General features: G+C 44.0%; 1 protein-coding gene across 1 annotated transcript in view; it reads left to right on the forward strand.

Annotated features, from left to right (window-relative positions):
* CARS2 (cysteinyl-tRNA synthetase 2, mitochondrial) overlaps positions 1–18,126 on the forward strand; it is a 48,815-nt gene that overhangs the window by 20,470 nt on the left and 10,219 nt on the right. Inside the window, exons 9-10 of the mRNA XM_054011369.1 lie at positions 5,441–5,508; positions 9,088–9,154. Coding sequence (XP_053867344.1) covers positions 5,441–5,508; positions 9,088–9,154 — 135 coding nt within the window. The remainder of the gene's footprint in view (positions 1–5,440; positions 5,509–9,087; positions 9,155–18,126) is intronic.

The raw sequence follows: 18,126 nt of genomic DNA on the forward strand, positions 1-18,126 counted from the left end.
CATGCTTTCAGTTAAGAAATGCTGCTGGAGGAGGAGATTGTGAATTATTTAGGACGAATGATTCAGCTTCAAAAATAATCCTGCTAACACTCTGGAATACTGGCAGGCTTGGAATCACAAGAGCGGTCCCCATTAGAAGATCCCTGCAGTGAGGATAAATCATCTTCTAAAGATTTTATTTTTAGACTGCTCATCCTCTGGGAAGAACACCAAGCCAAAGTGGTGAAAATCTGGATATTTTAGATTCTTTAATGGAACCATCCTCTCCCAGTGATGGGATTCTCTCGTATAGAGGAGCGGGATTTGAAATAATTCAGATGTTGCTGATGCCTTCTTATGGAACCATGTGATAGAGATACTCTGGTCAAAAATGTAAAACCTGCCTGCCTAAAATTCAACACTTAAATCCATAGTTAGACCCATACATAAAAATGGCCTGATTTTTCACAGATGAAGCGCAAAATGAGTTTCCACTGAAGTCAGTCAGAGCTGCAGGTGCTCAATCGCTCTGAAAATCTGGCCACTTCTATTTAGGTGCCTAACTTTAGTAGTAATACCTAGCTCCTGTATAATGCTTTTTAGTAGCAGATCTCAAAGCGCTTTACAAAGAGCTCACTATCACTATCCCCATTTTACAGATGGGGAAACTGAGGCACTGAGTGGGAAAGTGAAAATGATGGCCTTGGACAGTAGACCAGCATTTCTTCTTACTCCATTCTCCAGTACTAAGGACAGATTGCTGAAAATAGGATCTTGTTTTGATGCCAGAGCCCTTTTAAACCAGTCTCACACCTGTGGATCCCTGACTCCTCTCCCACCCTTAGCACTGTGCATTGCACAGATTCTATTTCCAGTTGAGGAGGAAGGGGTTGGACGCATTCTCCCTGGAGACCATCACCACTGATCCTTAACCAGCCACAGGAGTTACTACAAAGTGCTACCATACCAGGTCCTTCTCTCCACATTGCCCACACCCAGGACTGAGCACACTGCCTCTGTAATCGGCCCTGATTTTGTTTTTGTATGTACACACATGCACACACACTCAAACAAACCTGCAAATCAGTATTATGCACTGAATAAGGTAAAATTCGTACAGCCAATTAGACTGTTCAACAGTACAAGGAGCAGAACCTCTACTACTGTGTAAGTCAGGGATAGGCAACCTATGGCATATGTGCCGAAGACGGCACACAAGCTGATTTTCAGTGGCACTCACACTGCCCGGGTCCTGGCCACCGGTCTAGGGGGCTCTGCATTTTAATTTAATTTTAAATGAAGCTTCTTAAACATTTGAAAAACCTTATTTACTTTACATACAACAATAGTTTAGTTATATATTATAGACTTATAGAAAGAGACCTTCTAAAAAGGTTAAAATGTATTACTGGCACGCGAAACCTTAAATTAGAGTGAATAAGTGAAGACTCGGCACACCATTTCTAAAAGTTTGCCAACCCCTGGTGTAAGAGAAACAAAACATAATCACATCACATAATATCCTTGAAGAGCATTCTGACTGGGGTATAAGATGGACACCGGAGAGTGGTGATTTGAGTGGGGAGCAGTAATAATTGGATGGAGTTCAGAGCAGAATTATTGTAATTTAATAGCAAGCAAAATTCAGTTATTCATATCCGCAGTACAGTATAATTCTTACAGCCACACTTAGTGCTGGATCCTGAGAGGAGCTGAACCCCTATGAGTTGAATGGGAGGTGCAGTTGCTCAGTAACTTTCAGGATTAGTCCCTTAATGTGAACAGCTGGCTTAAGGCTTTTAACCACAGTTTTTGAAGTGGTGCTGAGTGCTTTGTTCTAGGCTACATTTACGTTACGCTTATAAGAAGCGCACACAATCTTTTTCAAAGGGATAAGGCAATACGCTGCGTTTATTGAGAGCACAATTTAAACATTAAAATCAGCATATGCTTCTATTTTCACACACACACACACACACACACCGCCCCCCTGCAGCTGGATCTTATAGGTACCAGTCCTTACTGTTGCTCGGTCTGTTCCACTGGCCAGCTGAAACTGCACACAAGGGAGGAGAGGAGAAGAGCTGGGTCTCTGTTGGACGCGTCCGAAGCGCCCATGTTGATGCAGAATGAACACCCTTCTTTCATAGTAATAAATTCCCATTCAAGTCTATGGACTTTGCTGTGTCACATGGGAGCTGTCAATCATGAGGTAGTCAAGGTTGCTCCCAATCAGCATTATTTTGGGTTGCTATTGGGAGTATCTGCAGCTGTTTCTTATCTCGTCCCTCTGGCTCCACTCTTTATCATGTCCTTGGGGCATATGCCTTTGCTTTAGGGTCCTCAATCTGCCATCCGGGTGATTCTGATAATAGGGTTGGTGCCTCTCGACTTCTCCATTCCCCTCTTGACCATCCGGCCCATCAGTACTCCTGTCTTTTCTCTGCTAGCATGCCATATATTCTTCACTCGCACACAACAGTAAATAATTAAAAAAAAAAAAAAAAGCAAGAATTACAGCCATTACACTTCTATCCTTCTAAAAACAATAATTAACACGTAAAGCAAAGAATAAAACCAAAACAATTTCTTCTTACTAATTCGAAGCTAACAAAATAAGCAAAACTTACTTGAAACAATTTCTCCCCATTAGGCTTTTGGCCTACACTTCTAGCTAAGCCACACTCAGCACCAATTCAGCTGCACAAATTCCTTGTCTCATTATGAGCAATGGATGGTTTTGCTAATGTAAACAGGACCCAAGAGTACAGATATATGTCTGAAAGGAGCTCTGCCAAATGTGGATGACATTATATAGCAATGTTTGAGCTGAGCTACATGCTATCCCAGGTGCAATATGTACTCCTGGGGGAATTCTGTGCCAAAAAATTAAAAATTCGACACACGCTATTTTAAAATTCTGCATATTTTATTTGTCAAAATAACACAAAATAAGCATGCTAGTTTCAATTATTTTGGTAATTTATTTCAAACTACCTGTCAGCAAGTATGTCCGTAACAATACAGACAACAAAAAACATCTAGGAAATGTTTTTTAACAAATAGATTCCTTACTAGGCATATTAATACAGGACTTTGAGTGATTCATTTAAACTACAATATAGACATGTATGTCCCACACCCCTGAGAAACCGTACAAAGGCTCAGGAGGAGTAAGGGGTAAGAGGAGGTTAGGGAGAGGGAAGTAATTTTGGGGGGTGAATCCGGAGGTGTGTAGGGAGAGAAGTATGGAACAGGGTTTTTTTTTGGGGGGGAGAAGGATTGTTAGGGAGTTGGGGAGCCTCCCCCATGAAGACCCTGTCTGACCCCCAGTCTCTCCCATTCATTCAGGCACATCTGCCTTGTCTCTGTCTTTCCCTGTCCCCCCAACTAACTCTTCTGATTCCCAGTCTGTGACCCCCCCCCCCCCAGCAGCCCTGGGTGCCCCATTCTGTCCACACACCCCTCACCTGGCCCCTCAGGTATGCTGCTATGAGAAAATCTGCCTCTGCTCTTTCCCTTGCTGTGGGTGGCTGCTCTGGTTCATGAGCCAGCTGCTCTATCTTCTGATGCCACAGCAGCCGCTGGTGGGCGAAAGGTGCAATTGCAGCAAGATTCCAGCTGAATGTATTATTCTGCAGAGGAAAAAAAATCTGTGGGAGACATGAATTCTGCACATGTGCAGTCGTGCAGAATTTCCCCAGGAGTAAATACGGATGGCTGCTGCCCCTCTTCTGCTCTGGGTCCTGCAAACCCAGAGCTTATTTCAGTCTGTAAAATGCAGCTGTTAAGGAGTCTAGGGGCAGGTGGAGTTTAATTTAAAACAACAACTAAGCCCCTCCCCCACATTCAAATGTATCATCCCAACACACCAAAATGTAAGTCCCCACTACCAGTTCACTTCTACCCTCTTAACCCATCCTCTGAACCTGATAAAATATCTTGGCCTCTGAAGGCTGGCACGTTCAGGTTGTAGTGGACCAAAGTGGGCAGTAGGTTTCAGAACAGAAGCCCCTTCTCTGAAAGTCCTGTTGCCAATCTCCTCTTTAAACTGCATGACAGCAATAAATAAAACTCCCTTGCGCCCCACAAACAGAATTTGGTCGTCTGTGCTGCTCAAGATGTGTTGGAGATGGAAGGGAGCAGGTTTATCCATGACTACTTGCAGAGATGTCAGATTTAGAGCATCGCAGTCCATAGGTATAAACATGATGCAGCCAGGACCATACCGTTCACGTGATCAGGTTTTCCAAAGGGGGTGCATTTTCAGGGGCTTGCCTTCTGTTAATTGGGGCTGGTCTGTTGTACTAGAGGGGCAGCCAGGGAAATATCCATTTTGTGTGAAAAGGATGCAGTCCCAGATACAGCATATTCTTTCCAGCATATATTCTGACTGCCCCTTTAGTTCATTTTTCTCTGGTCTTCCCACTAACTTTTTACATCACTTTTAGCTCCTGAAGCATTTCTAAGCCCAGATATTCACAAGGAAAATAGCCTCCAGTTACCCTTACTTTGGGAAGCTGCTGGTAAAACTATTGATTGCTTTTCAAAATCCTTGGCTCGCTTTCAAGTCCTTTTAAGGTGGAACTTCATTGTGTATATGTGACCTTCCTTACATTTTGCGAGCATTGTTTCATCTATTACAGAACCCTTAGTATCACCTGCTCCTATTACAAACCTCCACCAAATTTAGGATTTATGTCTCTTCCCTACTTTGAAACTTGCCCATTTTGTGTGGGCACTGTTATAAGGCAAAGCTTCTGAATCTGTAAAAAGCAACAGAGGGTCCTGTGGCACCTTTAAGACTAACAGAAGTATTGGGAGCATAAGCTTTCGTGGGTAAGAACCTCACTTCTTCAGATGCAAGATGACTTGCATCTGAAGAAGTGAGGTTCTTACCCACGAAAGCTTATGCTCCCAATACTTCTGTTAGTCTTAAAGGTGCCACAGGACCCTCTGTTGCTTTTTACAGATTCAGACTAACACGGCTACCCCTCTGATACTTCTGAATTAGTTGTCTGGCTGTGTTACACTTTTATTCCATTTTTTAATTTGGTTGGAAAATACCTTGCTTTGCATGAGGATATTATACGTTTGAGGAGGCTTTACAGGACTCCAAATATCACTGTGGGATGTCAAGAGATAAGACTTTTTTCTATTATTATTTAGGTGTGTGTGTGTGTGTGTTGGCATTTCTGGTAAAAGCAAGTTGTTTATTTTCTTCCATTCCATTAGTTTTATTTCTTTAGATTGGTTTAAAATGTTCTCATCCAAAGCTCTGGGTGCCTAATGGTGTAGGATTTTGGGTAAAGCTGTGGTTAAAAATACAAAGCACTGCATTGAAATGGTTATGACAAATCCATCTAAGTATATTTAACCTCCAGTTCCTCAAAGCAGAGTTCGCTTTTTCATTCACCATTCATTCAGAAGCAGACTAATTTAACTATATTTTTTCTTCCAGGGCATTTGCTTATTAAAGGAAATCAAGAAAAAATGTCAAAATCTTTAAAAAACTACATTACAATTAAGGTAATATATTGTTATGAACTAGAGAAGTTTTGGGGTGTGTGTGTGTAATATGCTATAATTCATTATGGCCCTGGTTCAGGAAAACACGTGGACACATTTAAATCATGTGTTTAAATCCCCTCCTATATAGGAGCACTTTCCCCAAATTTCCAGACCTGAAGCAGAGCTCTATGTAGGCTTGAAAGCATGTCTCTCTCACCAACAGAAGTTGTCTCTGTTCCCCAAATTGGGGGCCTTTGTGCCCATTATGTCTTATTTGGGCATATTAACCTTTAGTAATCAGTATGAAACCTGCTCTTACTCAAGGGTTGTTTAGAGTCCTGAGGCTGAGGCAATGGGCCATAATCAAAAGATATAGTTCAGTTCTCGTCACATAGTGAATTTGATACTCCTGTCTTAACATATGTGAGCAAAGATACGTATTCTGGAACACAACATTCATACCATCTATTAAACTGGTCAGCAGACAAGCAGAGATGAATTCATTAACATAGGCTATTCATATTCTTTTAGAGTCTGGGGGCACTACTTTTTTGAGACTTCATTCCTTATCTCATTTAACATGAAGCAGGATTTGATAACGTAAACTTTTTTATATGGACCTGACTTGTATCTTCCAACGCCAATGTAGACGGCTGTTGTAACCGGCATTTTTTTTGTTTGTTTAATTTAATTGTATTTATTTTGTTTTATTTTTACTGTCATTTTCTTATTAACTCAAATAGACCTTTACCTTGTAGCTAATATCAAGTGCCAGGAGTGGGTCTGTATCAGCCTATGCGATCCTGTTAGATGGTAATACCGTATTAGAGAGGCATAGGCTCTTGCCAAAAGCAGCTTTCTTAGCTAATGCCCCAGAAGCACTCACTTCTGGTGGCTCCTGTCTATATGTTTATTAGTGGTGGTTTTGAAGCGGTGTGGAACACAGTTTGTCCTTGATTACATGTACAATTAAGCTGTGTTGAGCACTAGTTCAGCTGCACTCATTGTTGACATCCGTTGTCAGCAATGGGTAATTTTCCTCATGTAGACAAGGATTAAAAGGCTGTCTCAGCACATACATTCCCCTCTCTCTCTCTCTCTCTCTGCCCTTCTGGAAGACTAATTATAATCCTTTGAAAATCAGAGTGCAATGTGAGCTGCTTTATTCTTAATTCTCCTGATGCTGTCTGTGTACAGCTAAGCCTCATGTGCCCTAGGAAAATTACCCATCGCTGACAGTTTTGACAGTAATTTTCCTAGTGTAGACAGATGCTGGAGAGGAGTTGGAGGAATGAGGGTTAACGCAAAAAGAACAACTTCAAAAAATAGAAATTGTCCGCAGCTGCATTTCTAATGGAATGTTATGAGCTGAGAGAGAATGTTCCTGGGAAGGTGAAGAGAACTTTGTCATAGCAAATAGCTTTTACATCCAGGGCAAGTCAGGTACGTTTAACAATAAATAACTGCTGACCCAGCACTCCTCCCTGCAGTATCCTGGGGTAATTTTTCTTTAGTCTAAATATATATAGATTAGCTGTGACTAATGAAGGTAATCCTGTCCTGTAGGTAATTTTCAGATCAGTGAACCAAACTTCCTCGCATTTAGTCATTCTGCATCGTGAAAGTTAAACCCTAGGTGGGACTTTTCATGTGAGTTCTAAAAAATTCAAGGCTAGGATGATGCTGCCTACTGCTGTCCCTTTGTCTCCCCTGCCAGTAATACACTGAACACATTGCAAATAGTCAGTGAGGCATGACTTTCCTTTCCTGCAGCTACGTTCAATGCCCTTGATCAAGCTGTGCTTTTCTGCAGTATTCCACACACACCTTCTGGTCTGTTAAAATAGCTATTCATATTCTCCCCCAAAATCAATTTCGTGTGAATATTTTCAGTTTTCCACACACCCTGTTTTGAAGAGTGACACACTTCCCCCCAAAATATAGATTTAAAAAAATATACATATATACATACATACACATATCCATCTATCAAGATCTTCCAATTCAGATGGGCCTTGCTCCAGCTCAGAGTTTTGATTCGTACAATTTATTTCCTTCCTTAGGCATAATACTCTCCTACCACACACTACCACAATGTCTTCAGGCACTTTGAGTTTACTAAGCTATATAAAGTGTATAGACAGATAATTTAGTATCCCAGTCTGGTTCTTGATTTAGCTTAGCCTTGATTGCCCCAATTATTTCTATTTTCATTTTAGACACTGTACGTGCTCGACATTTTGCTACCTTCACTATGCCGCTTGCTGTAATATTGAAACAGAAGCGAAATTTCTATATGCATTTCTTTGCTTTCCCATCTTTTCCAACTTGTACTAACTTCTCATTGCAATGCTATAGTTCAGAGCACGTAGAGGTACTACCAATTTACTACCTCTCATCTGCTAATTTAAAAGATCATGAATGAGCCAGAGTGACATCGTTCTCCCACTACGAGAAAGAGACCAAGTGACCTTCTCCGTTGGATCATATGAACTGGAACCATAAACTCCCTGAACATTAAATCTCACCAAATGAGGGTCAATCCGTCCTCCTCATCATAGCCACTCATTATTATCCATACCCGAACATAGCCACTTTATGAACTTCATACCCTCATATCTCAATGTCTGTACTTTGACCCATTAACCTTTTACCCCCAATCGGGGATATTGCAGATTATGTATTCCTCATGCCACTTTATTTTAAACCAAATTTTGCACCCTCGATAATCTGTATGTTATTCCCTGATAACCAGAAACTTCTATGCTCAAACTCTGTTCACTATTTTTTTTTAACATCATCTTAATAAAATTTTTACTGTTACCTGCCACTCTTTGTGCTGAGAAGTAGACAGGGTTGTCAAGTGGTTGACCACTTTTAAATATACCATCACAATTTGAAATGGTTCTTTGGACGACTCAGTGAAATTCTTTATCACAGGAGTGAAGTTTTAAAGCAACCTTAACATTAATCCAATATGAGGGGGTTACCCTCTGGATGAGTAGGATTTTGACAGGTCTGTATGGATAAATCAAGGTAGTGCAGGAGAAGTTAACTTTCACACAGTCCCAATTTTCCTTCTATTCCTACATATTCTAATCTCTTAATTATAACATAAATTAAACTCTAGTCTAGTTCAACAAACCCAACATTCTGTTTGTGAAGCTAGCAAGACTTCAGGGTACCTCCCCCCATTCTGTTGTATCTGAATTTCAGCACATTTCAGGTTTACTTTTCTTTGTCCTTCATACTGTGTGTTTGTGTGAGATGATCATAACGATGAAAATGTAATTTCGAATGCATCTTTCAATGCTTTACATCGACAGCTGGCATATATGTGACATTGCCTGGTTTAATTCTGCCACAAATAAACTTTAGTTTAAAGTTGAACGATTAAGATATTAATCGTTTTCATACTTTAAAACATTATAATTGCAAAACAGGATAATCAAAAACGTATTTATTAATCTTTCCCAAAAGGCTAAGAAATGAACACAAAATACAGAAATGCAAATACAAAGTGTAAAATTACACAATGAAGATCTGTTGTTTAGACTGTCTAGTATAATACTGATTCTTTATTTGTTTATTGGTTAGGAATTTTTGACAAAGAATTCAGCAGATGAATTCAGAATGTTTTGTTTGCGCAGCAAGTACAGATCAGGTAAGAAAAAAAAAAAAGGGGCTGATTAGTTTGTCTTTTCACACAATGCTGCAATGTGTTGGATTATCTTCATGTGGAGCCAACTAATTTAATTCCCGTGAGTAGAAGACTGCTCAGCACCTTGGTAATGTGTGCTGATCTGTAACGTGCTGGGAATTTTCATGTGCAAACAGTTCACTGATAGAGGGGTGGGGAGCTGGCAGGGGGAGGTGCCTCGGGGGGGGGGTGGGGAGCTGCTGCAGGGCTCGGGGAGGGGGTGGAGCAGAGGTGAGCTGGGGTGGGGAGCTGCCGCATGGCTCCCCGGGCCGGGGGTGGGTGGGTGGGGAGCTGCCGCGGGGGGGGGGGGGACCTCAGGGCAGAGGGGGGCGTGGGGAGCTGCTGCAGGGCTCGGGGAGGGGGTGGAGCAGAGGTGAGCTGGGGTGGGGAGCTGCCGCATGGCTCCCCGGGCCGGGGGTGGGTGGGTGGGGAGCTGCCGCGGGGGGGGGGGGGACCTCAGGGCAGAGGGGGGCGTGGGGAGCTGCTGCAGGGCTCGGGGAGGGGGTGGAGCAGAGGTGAGCTGGGGTGGGGAGCTGCCGCATGGCTCCCCGGGCCGGGGTGGGTGGGTGGGGAGCTGCCGTGGGGGGGAGGCGCCTCTGGGCGGAGGGGGGGTGGGGAGCTGCCGCAGGGCTCGAGGCGGGGGGGCGGTGCAAGGTGGAAGTTTCGCCTAGGGCACGAAACATCCTTGCACTGGCCCTGTCTACACTACAGCGCACAGCTATGGCGCTGCAGTTGTGCGGCTGTAGCACCCTGGGGTAGATGCTTATCTCGTTGACGGAAGGAGTTTTTCCATCGATGTAGTTAATCTATGTCTCCAAGAGGCGATAGCTAGCTCAATGGAAGAATTCTTGTGCATCTTCCCTGGGATTAGGTCAACCTAACTCCAATGCTCAGTGTGCAACATTTTTTACAGCCCCTGAGGGATGCAGCTAGGTTGATGTAGCTATTTTTTCACTCTCACTCACTCAAAATCCTTGATAGCCAAAAGCTCTAGGAGTGCTGTTTATTCCTAAAATATTTCACAGAAAGGGATGAGGAGAGAGTTGACTGAAGCCTGGTTTACACTTAAAAATTAGATCGATCTAGCTAGGCTGCTCAGGGCTGCGACAAAACAGCACAGCTGTTGTGCTACTGTAGACTTAGCCTGACTCGCAGCAACAGACCTCCGTTACTAGGGAAAATAAAGAGCAAATTCTAGATGAATCTGTATGCTGAGCAAGCCCTACATGTGGATGTGTGAGAGGTTTTCTGTGGCAGGAATGCTGCTGTTATGGATGGCATGCTCCTCACCTCAGGGTCTCTGCACCCGTCACATGACAAAATGAGTTTTGAGCACATGAATGGATCCTTGACATGCACCTGAAGGCACTTGGACCCTGAGGAAATGGAAATCCAAACTACATAATACGTATGTACGATGCAATACAACAGCTCAAAAGCTCGGTCAAACCTTCTAAGGCTGCCCCTGTGGCGAGGAGAATTGCCAACAGCCCTGCTGCTGATGAATGGTTACCCATCATTTGCTACAGCCTCATTAATTCATTTATAGGATGTGAAGACTTGCTGCAGTGAGTCTGGGATCTGGTGCACGTCTCAACTGATAAAGGATAAGGACAGAGGAAACCACACGCTGTTGGTTGGAATCCGGTGGGAATAATGAGATTTGCTGACAGTAACCTAGAGAAGCAAACCTGGGTGCGTGAATGGCTGCTGCTGTTTATACAAAGTGGGCACATAAGGTTAATAAGGCAGGACATGCTGTGGGACATGGGACTATTCTAAGGCCATGTCTACAATACAGAGTTAAGTCTACTTAAGTTTTGTCAACTATCAGAAGTTGCTTTAATAATATCAGTGGAGCACATCCACGCAGCACTCCTTTTGTCAGCTGAACGTGTCCACAGTTGTTGCTCTTGCATTGACAGAGCATTGCATTATGGGTAGCTATCCCACAGTGCATCTCACCCCCCTCTGCCACTGGGAGCTCTGGGAACGGATCGCGGTGCATCATGGGGACATGCTCACTGTCCTATGATGCAGTTCTTTCTGTGCCATCATGCCATGGGCTTCATTTTGTGCCATTTTTCAACAGCCCTTGTAAACTGTGCACCCTTCATCTCTGCCTGACAGCCTGGATCCTGAGCTGCTGACCAGTCAGGTGATGAGCGTTATGAACACAACACAGATGGTCCTGCAGTATTTCATGAGCTGTGAAACAGAGAGTGAATCGGTGATGCCCACCCTGCTGTCTTCTATGGAAACAAATCATTCAAGATTGCTGCTGGCATTCATGGACCAGCTTGCCACAGCGGACCGTCGGGATCGCATTGTGATGCAGGTCTGGGATGATGAGCGGTGGCTGCAGAACTTTAGGATGCCCAAAGCCACCTTCCTGTGTGCAGCGCTCGCCCCTGCCTGCGGCACAAGGACACCAGACTGAGACCTGCCCTCACTGTGGAAAAGCAAGTGGCAATCGGTATGTTGAAGCTGGCAACTTCAGACTGCCTACCGGTCAGTTGCGAATCAGTTTGCAGTTGGAAAGTCTATGGTGGGGGCTACGGGGATGCAAATATATAGGACCATTAATTTCCTCCGGCTTTGAAGAACTGTGACTTTGGGTAATGTGCAGGAAATAATTGATAGCTTCGAGGCAATGGGATTCCCTAACTGCAGCAGGTTGATAGATGGAACACACATCCCAGTTTTGGCCCCGACCATCTTGCGATGGAGTACATCAACTGAAAGGCTACTTCTCCATGGTCTTGTGGGTGCTGGTGGATCATCGGGACAGTTTTGCTGACGTCAGTGCGGGTTGGTCAGGGAAGGTGCATGATGCAGTGTTCCTAAAGACACTGAACTATATAGAAAGCTGCACACTGGGACTTTCTTTCCAGACCAGAATTTTCCAATGGAGGAACGTGCAAATGCCCATAGTGATCCTTGGAGACCCTGCCTACCCCTTGCTCCCATGGCTCATGAAGCCTTACACGGGAAACCTAGACAGTAGCAAGGAGCGCTTCAACAACAGGCTCTGCAGATGCAGAATGACCATGGACTTTATCTTTGGCCGATTTAAAAGGTTGCTGGTGCTGGTTTTTATTTTTATTTTTGGCCGGTTATATCTCAATGAGGAAAAGAATCCAATGATCATTGCGACCTGCTGTACTCTGCATATTTGCGAATCGAAGCGGGAAAAGTTTCCCTGGGGAGGGTGCTGAGGCTGATTGGCTGGCTGCTAATTTTGAGCAGCCAGATGCAAGGGCAATTAGAGGGGCGCAGTAGGAGGCTGTTCGAATCAGGGAGGCTTTAAAGGAGCATCTTGACAATGATTCCCAGTAGTGTGTCTGTATGTGATGCATTTGGTCAGGCTGCCATGAATTACCTCTGTAGTGATCACTCCTTGAGCATTATTGCAAGGAGCAAATATTCCTACCTACAGCCACTGTGTTTCAGTGTTCACACTGAACGATGTATGTATGTCACAAATAAAGACTCAAGTTTAATAATGGGCTAAAACACAAACTTTCAGACAAATGGGACATGAAAATGAGGAACAGTCTTGCAGTTAGGGCTCGTACAGCTGGGTGTAATTCCAGGTGTGGTGTGCACGGGGTACTGCGAGGGACCAGGAACACGCAACGAATGTGGTGGGGGAGTTTGGGGAGGGCATGGACCGGAGTTCTGTAGTAGCCGGAGGGGGAGTTGGGCATGGATTTTCTCTGATTGCAGGCTAATGAGGGACTTTAACATCTCTGTCTGGTTCTCCAGGAGCTTTATCATCCGCTCCTGCCCCTGTGTACTTTCCTGGCTTTCCATCCTCAGTCTTTCATTAACTGTCTCCCTCCATGCTCATTTTGCTATGTGGTGTATCTGTTGACTGCAGCACTTCGTGAAACATCTCCTCCTGGGTCACTGCCTTATCTGATGGAGGCGCTCCACCGGTGTGGAGGAGTGTGTTCTCAAGGGCACATCTGCAGAAGGCAAAGAAATAATGAATAGAGACTGTATTGTGAGTGCGCTCGCAGCCGTGAATCACAAAAATTACACATACGCTTCTTTCTCACTGTCCCTTGGCTAGCACATAGGTCGCCGCAAGTCCCAATTATGGTGAATTTGCGGGAAGGAAGGTGGACAAGGGAGAAAGGGCAAGAAGGGACAAAGGGTGGTTTGTGAAGGAGGGTTATTATAAGCGGTTAGGTAATCTATTCTGAATATGGGTACCCTTTTCCACAGGCTAGAGTAATTGAACCTGATATCTCACTCCTAAGGGTAACCCAGGATGCAAGGGAGCATCTCCTGCATGCATATGGCTGCAGACTGGCTCTGTATGCCCCTTGCCTGTGTGCTGCTCTGGTCCCTGCAGAAATAATTGCCAGGTGACGCAGCAAAGTTTCCTAGAGTGAGGGGAGAAACAAGGCAGCTCTCCCAAGGAACCTTTGGCAGAGGATTGCAGAATACCTACAGGAAAGTTTTTTTTCCTAGAGATCACTATGGAGGATTCCAGAGACATCCCCGTGTACATTAACAAACTTTTCTGTCCTGGCCCCACGGTGTAGATGCACAGGCTCGGTTTTTAATTTCTGTCCCTAATCCCTCCTCTACCATATAATAAAGTACATGAGAGCTCAATCTCGTCTCACTATGCACTCTCAAAGTAAAATAAGCACTTTCTGGAGCTCCCCTCTCCTGCATGCTGTGCGCCACACTCAGAGTACTGGGACTGGCTAGACCCCTCCAGAGTGGAGAAGAGTTCCTGACTCACCCTGCCACATGTGCCGCTTCGTCCTCCAGCTCCACCGTCTCATCCACCACTTCCTCAATGGGGTTGAGTCCACTGGCCGCTGCCTCCAGTTCCCCCGAAGTATCCACGGGGCTCTTGGCAGTGGAGGTGGGATCGTCGCTCCTGTATGTCGCTCCTTAGAAGCAGCAGGTCTTTGGCACTGCACCAGAGCGACGGTTTGACTTGCTTGCCTTCTGGTACGCCTGCCTACTGCGTGTCACTTTCGTGCCCCTTCTCCTCATGGCGCTAGCAATCGGCCCGTAGGCATCGAAATTCCTACGGCTGGTACAAAGCTGCGACTGCACAACCTCTTCTCCCCATATACTCAGCAGCTCCAGTGTGCTCCACCTGGGAGCATGCCGTCTGCGTAAAGCCATCAGGGTCAGCTGGGAAGATGCTGTGTGAACTGTGTACGCTGAGCAAACAGGAAGAGGAATTTCAAAAATTCCCAGGCCTTTAAATGCGGGAGGGGCACATACCTGTTTACCTCCAAGGCAGCAGAGTTTTAACTGCTGACCAGGGGAGTCATGATGGGCATTGTGAGACGCTTCCTGGAGGCCAGTTAGGGTGACATAACCTAGTGAGGTGTCTACATTGACACTGCGTCACTCTATCTATGTCGCAGAAAGCTCTGTGCTGCTCGTCGAGGTGGTTTTATTATATTGGCATGGCAGGAGAGTTATATCGGTGGGAGGAGCATTTCAGTGTGTACAGCCCCACTTTATTAGGTAAGATAAAAAGCCAGAGTCTGTCTTCCTCTCTTGAGTTAGCTGTTGCAAACCAATTTGTGTGTGTCCATCTATCCATCTGTCCCCACTGTTTAATTCATTTTTAAAGCTTTTTTTATTACTTGCTTCTGTATGCTGCCTTTTGCAACTGCTTCCTATATCAATTACTTAATGCAGAGAAATTCTGCCTGAGTTCTTTGTACCTCCTTGCTCTCCTTTGTTTGTTCCTCAAAAAGCTCTTTTAGCCTACTTTTGGCCCAACGACCCTATGATAGCTGTCTTTAAGGGGAGGCATATTCTAGTGGTTAGAATACAGACTTGGGAGTCAGGAGTTGTCAGGGCTGATTACCCACTCTGGCAGATCGAGTGCGGAAGGATTTTAAAAATTGCAAGGATTTTAAAAATTAATACTGGCCACTCCAGGCTTGTATTAAACTCCCAAGGTTACAGCTTCTCTCTGACCTTGGATGGGTAGATACTGCCACCACCCAAGTGCAAAAAAAAAAAAAAAAAAAAAAACCCTTTGAAACCAGAAAGGCACACTTGGAAATTCCTTCCTGTAAGGTACCCTCAAGCCCTTTCAACCCCCCTTCTGGGGAAGAGCTGAGAAAGAAAAACAAAGGAAATCAGCTGTTGCCACCAGCTAATTAAATAACGTATGCACAAACCTCTTAGGACACGCGCACACACACCAAAAAATACTGTTCTTAAAAAAGGTAAATTTTATTAAAAACAAAAAGAAAGAAAATACATCTGGAACTTAGGCTTTTGCTAGAATTAAAAAACCCACTTACAAAAATTAAACATCAAGAATAACCTTCTTGAGGTCCAGCTCAAAGGTTACAAGCAAAACAAAAGCATTTGGGGTTAGCACAGAGGAGTCCATAAGCCAATAAGAAATAAACAAAAATAAACCTAATTGCATCTTCCTAGACATTCCCTAATTTACTTACATATCTGGGGTTTCAGATAAGCAATCTCAAGGTATGATCTGATGGTTTTTCATACCTTGCTTTCAGCTTCTCACAGCATAACTACTCCCTGTTCCCCTCTTTCCCGGAGAACCACAACACACGCAGAAAGAAATTTCCCCCCAATTTTTAAAAGTTCTAGCCCTCCCATTGGCTCTTTTGGTCAGGTGCCCACTCCTTTCCTTTTACCTATGGGCTCGTTAATCCTTTACAGGTAAAGCAAGTAGAGAACAGCTACTAAGAGGAATTCTATAGCTAACGGGCTGGCTGGGTGTCCACAAAAGGGAGCTACCCCTCCCCCATTTTATTTATCACAGGAGTCTAATGGTCTAGGGTCGTTAATGATCTCCTGAAACTCTGAGGTATGGACAGTGGTTAACAACTCTGCTCCTCTGGCACAATGGAGCTGTCCATTAGGATGATAAAGCTTGTTTGTGCAGGAAACAGAACTTTCTCAGGGACTTAATCCAAGGTGATCATCGACATGAATGTATGAACATAAGAACACAAGAGCTGCTGTACTGGATCAGACCAATGGTCCATCTAGCCCGGAATCTTGTCTCCCAACAGTGGCCAGTACCAGAGCTTCAGGGATAGCGTACAGAACAGCACAATTTTGGAGTGATCCACCCGTCTTCCACTCTAGAACTAAACACATTGGAACTGGACTGTGTATCTGTACTTGACCGTAATTGTAGTGTAGTAGATAGGCAAACATCAGTGAAAAAGAATTGCTTTAATCAAAGTGGACTTCACTGTATTAAACATTTATCATGTGTGCTTATCTTACAGTTCCTGTGACCAGAGTAATTATTTGGGTAATCTTACTGGATAAAAATTGATATCCAATTTCTGTAACTTTTTTAACGAAAAAAAAGACTCTGATTTGAAAGACACAGTAAAGTTTTATTTTTAAAACCAACATTAATGCGACATTGACAGATTTTAATCGTCCACAAGTTGAGAATCTCTCAAATATAGAGCCAGATTTTGATCTCTATTCTATTGGGGGTAAATCCAGAGAGATTCTGTTTAAGCTGTTAATTTGTTTTTGGATTTATATTGGTGTCAGTGAAATCAGGTCTGGCCTATGGCTTCCACCACAGTTTTAACTCTGTCTTGCACATACTGTTTACCTTTCTAAATGGTGTGTGTGTGTTTGCTCAGTGTTGTGTAGTCATACAAAGCAGCCTGTTGTAACATATGTGCTTGTGGGGCCAGAGGGAGGTTGCCATGGAAACTGTAGGTCAAACTAAGCACTGATATAATGAGCGGTACACTATAATAAACGATACTTCGGGTGTAAGTTAGTCAGAAAACAGATATATGTGGCAAAGCAGTGTTACTTATGTTTAGGGCCCTACGAAATTCATGGTCCATTATGGCCAATTTCATGGCCATAGGATTTGAAAATTGGTAGATTTCACATTTTCAGGTGTTTAAATCTGAAATTTCACGGTGGTGTAACCATGGGGGTCCCGACCCAAAATGGGATTGTGGGGGGAGTCACAAAGTTGTTGTAGGGGGGTTGCAGGATTGTTGCCCTAACTTCTGTGCTGCCTTCAGAGCTAGGCTCTGAAGGCAGCAACCACAGAGCTTCCTGTAGCCGCAGGAGGTTCCCAGAGGTTGAGGTGTGTCTGATTTTCCTCCTCTCTTCTCCCAGAGCAGCTGTGCACAGGATGGACAAGTCCTGTCCCTCCGCAGCCCAGCCAGAGCTAGGAGGCCCCTTTGCTGGGGCATTCCTAGGAACAAGGGGACATCGGATTTTACTGGGAAGGGTTTATTTCATGGTCCGTGACACGTTTTTCACAGCCGTGAAATTGATAGGGCCCTACTTATGTTCAGTGGGTATGTAAAGGCTGTGTACCGTACTCTGACTTGATTCTCTAGAGGATTAAGTTTAAATTCAGCCCTGATGTTGGTGGGCACAACTTCCAGTGGCCATAACTCAATGTGAGTAGCGCCCACTTACACGAGAGCTGAATTTGGCTCCAATGTTGCAGTGTAAGTTAAAATATGTATAACTTTGTGTAATTTAGGAAGATGATCCGCTGATGTCAGTGGTGGGTGCAGACGGACTGGTGCTGTCCATGGTTTATTTGCAGGTGTAGCCAAAGATGGATTGTTCTCAGCACTATTTCAGAAACTGTGGTTCAAACCTGAGCAGATTTTTTTTTTTCTATCTGAAGCAAATATTTATTAGTAAGCCCTGACTTTAATTGCAGAGCTTTCAGATAGGCTAAAACTAGAATCCCTGTTAGTGCAATACCAAGCTCCATGAAACACATTGGTATGATGGACTGAAGATGTTGTTACGGTTTATTAAACATAAAATATGTATGCCTCTTTAAAAACAGGTAAGTATTTTGCATTACACATCAGGAGATGTGATAATTTATTCTTGATTTTTATAAGTGAGTTATATACTTAATGTTTTGGTGGTAAGGGCGGCCAGCA

This window comes from Malaclemys terrapin, chromosome 1, assembly GCF_027887155.1.
Source record: "Malaclemys terrapin pileata isolate rMalTer1 chromosome 1, rMalTer1.hap1, whole genome shotgun sequence".
Classification (NCBI taxonomy): Eukaryota; Metazoa; Chordata; order Testudines; family Emydidae; genus Malaclemys; species Malaclemys terrapin.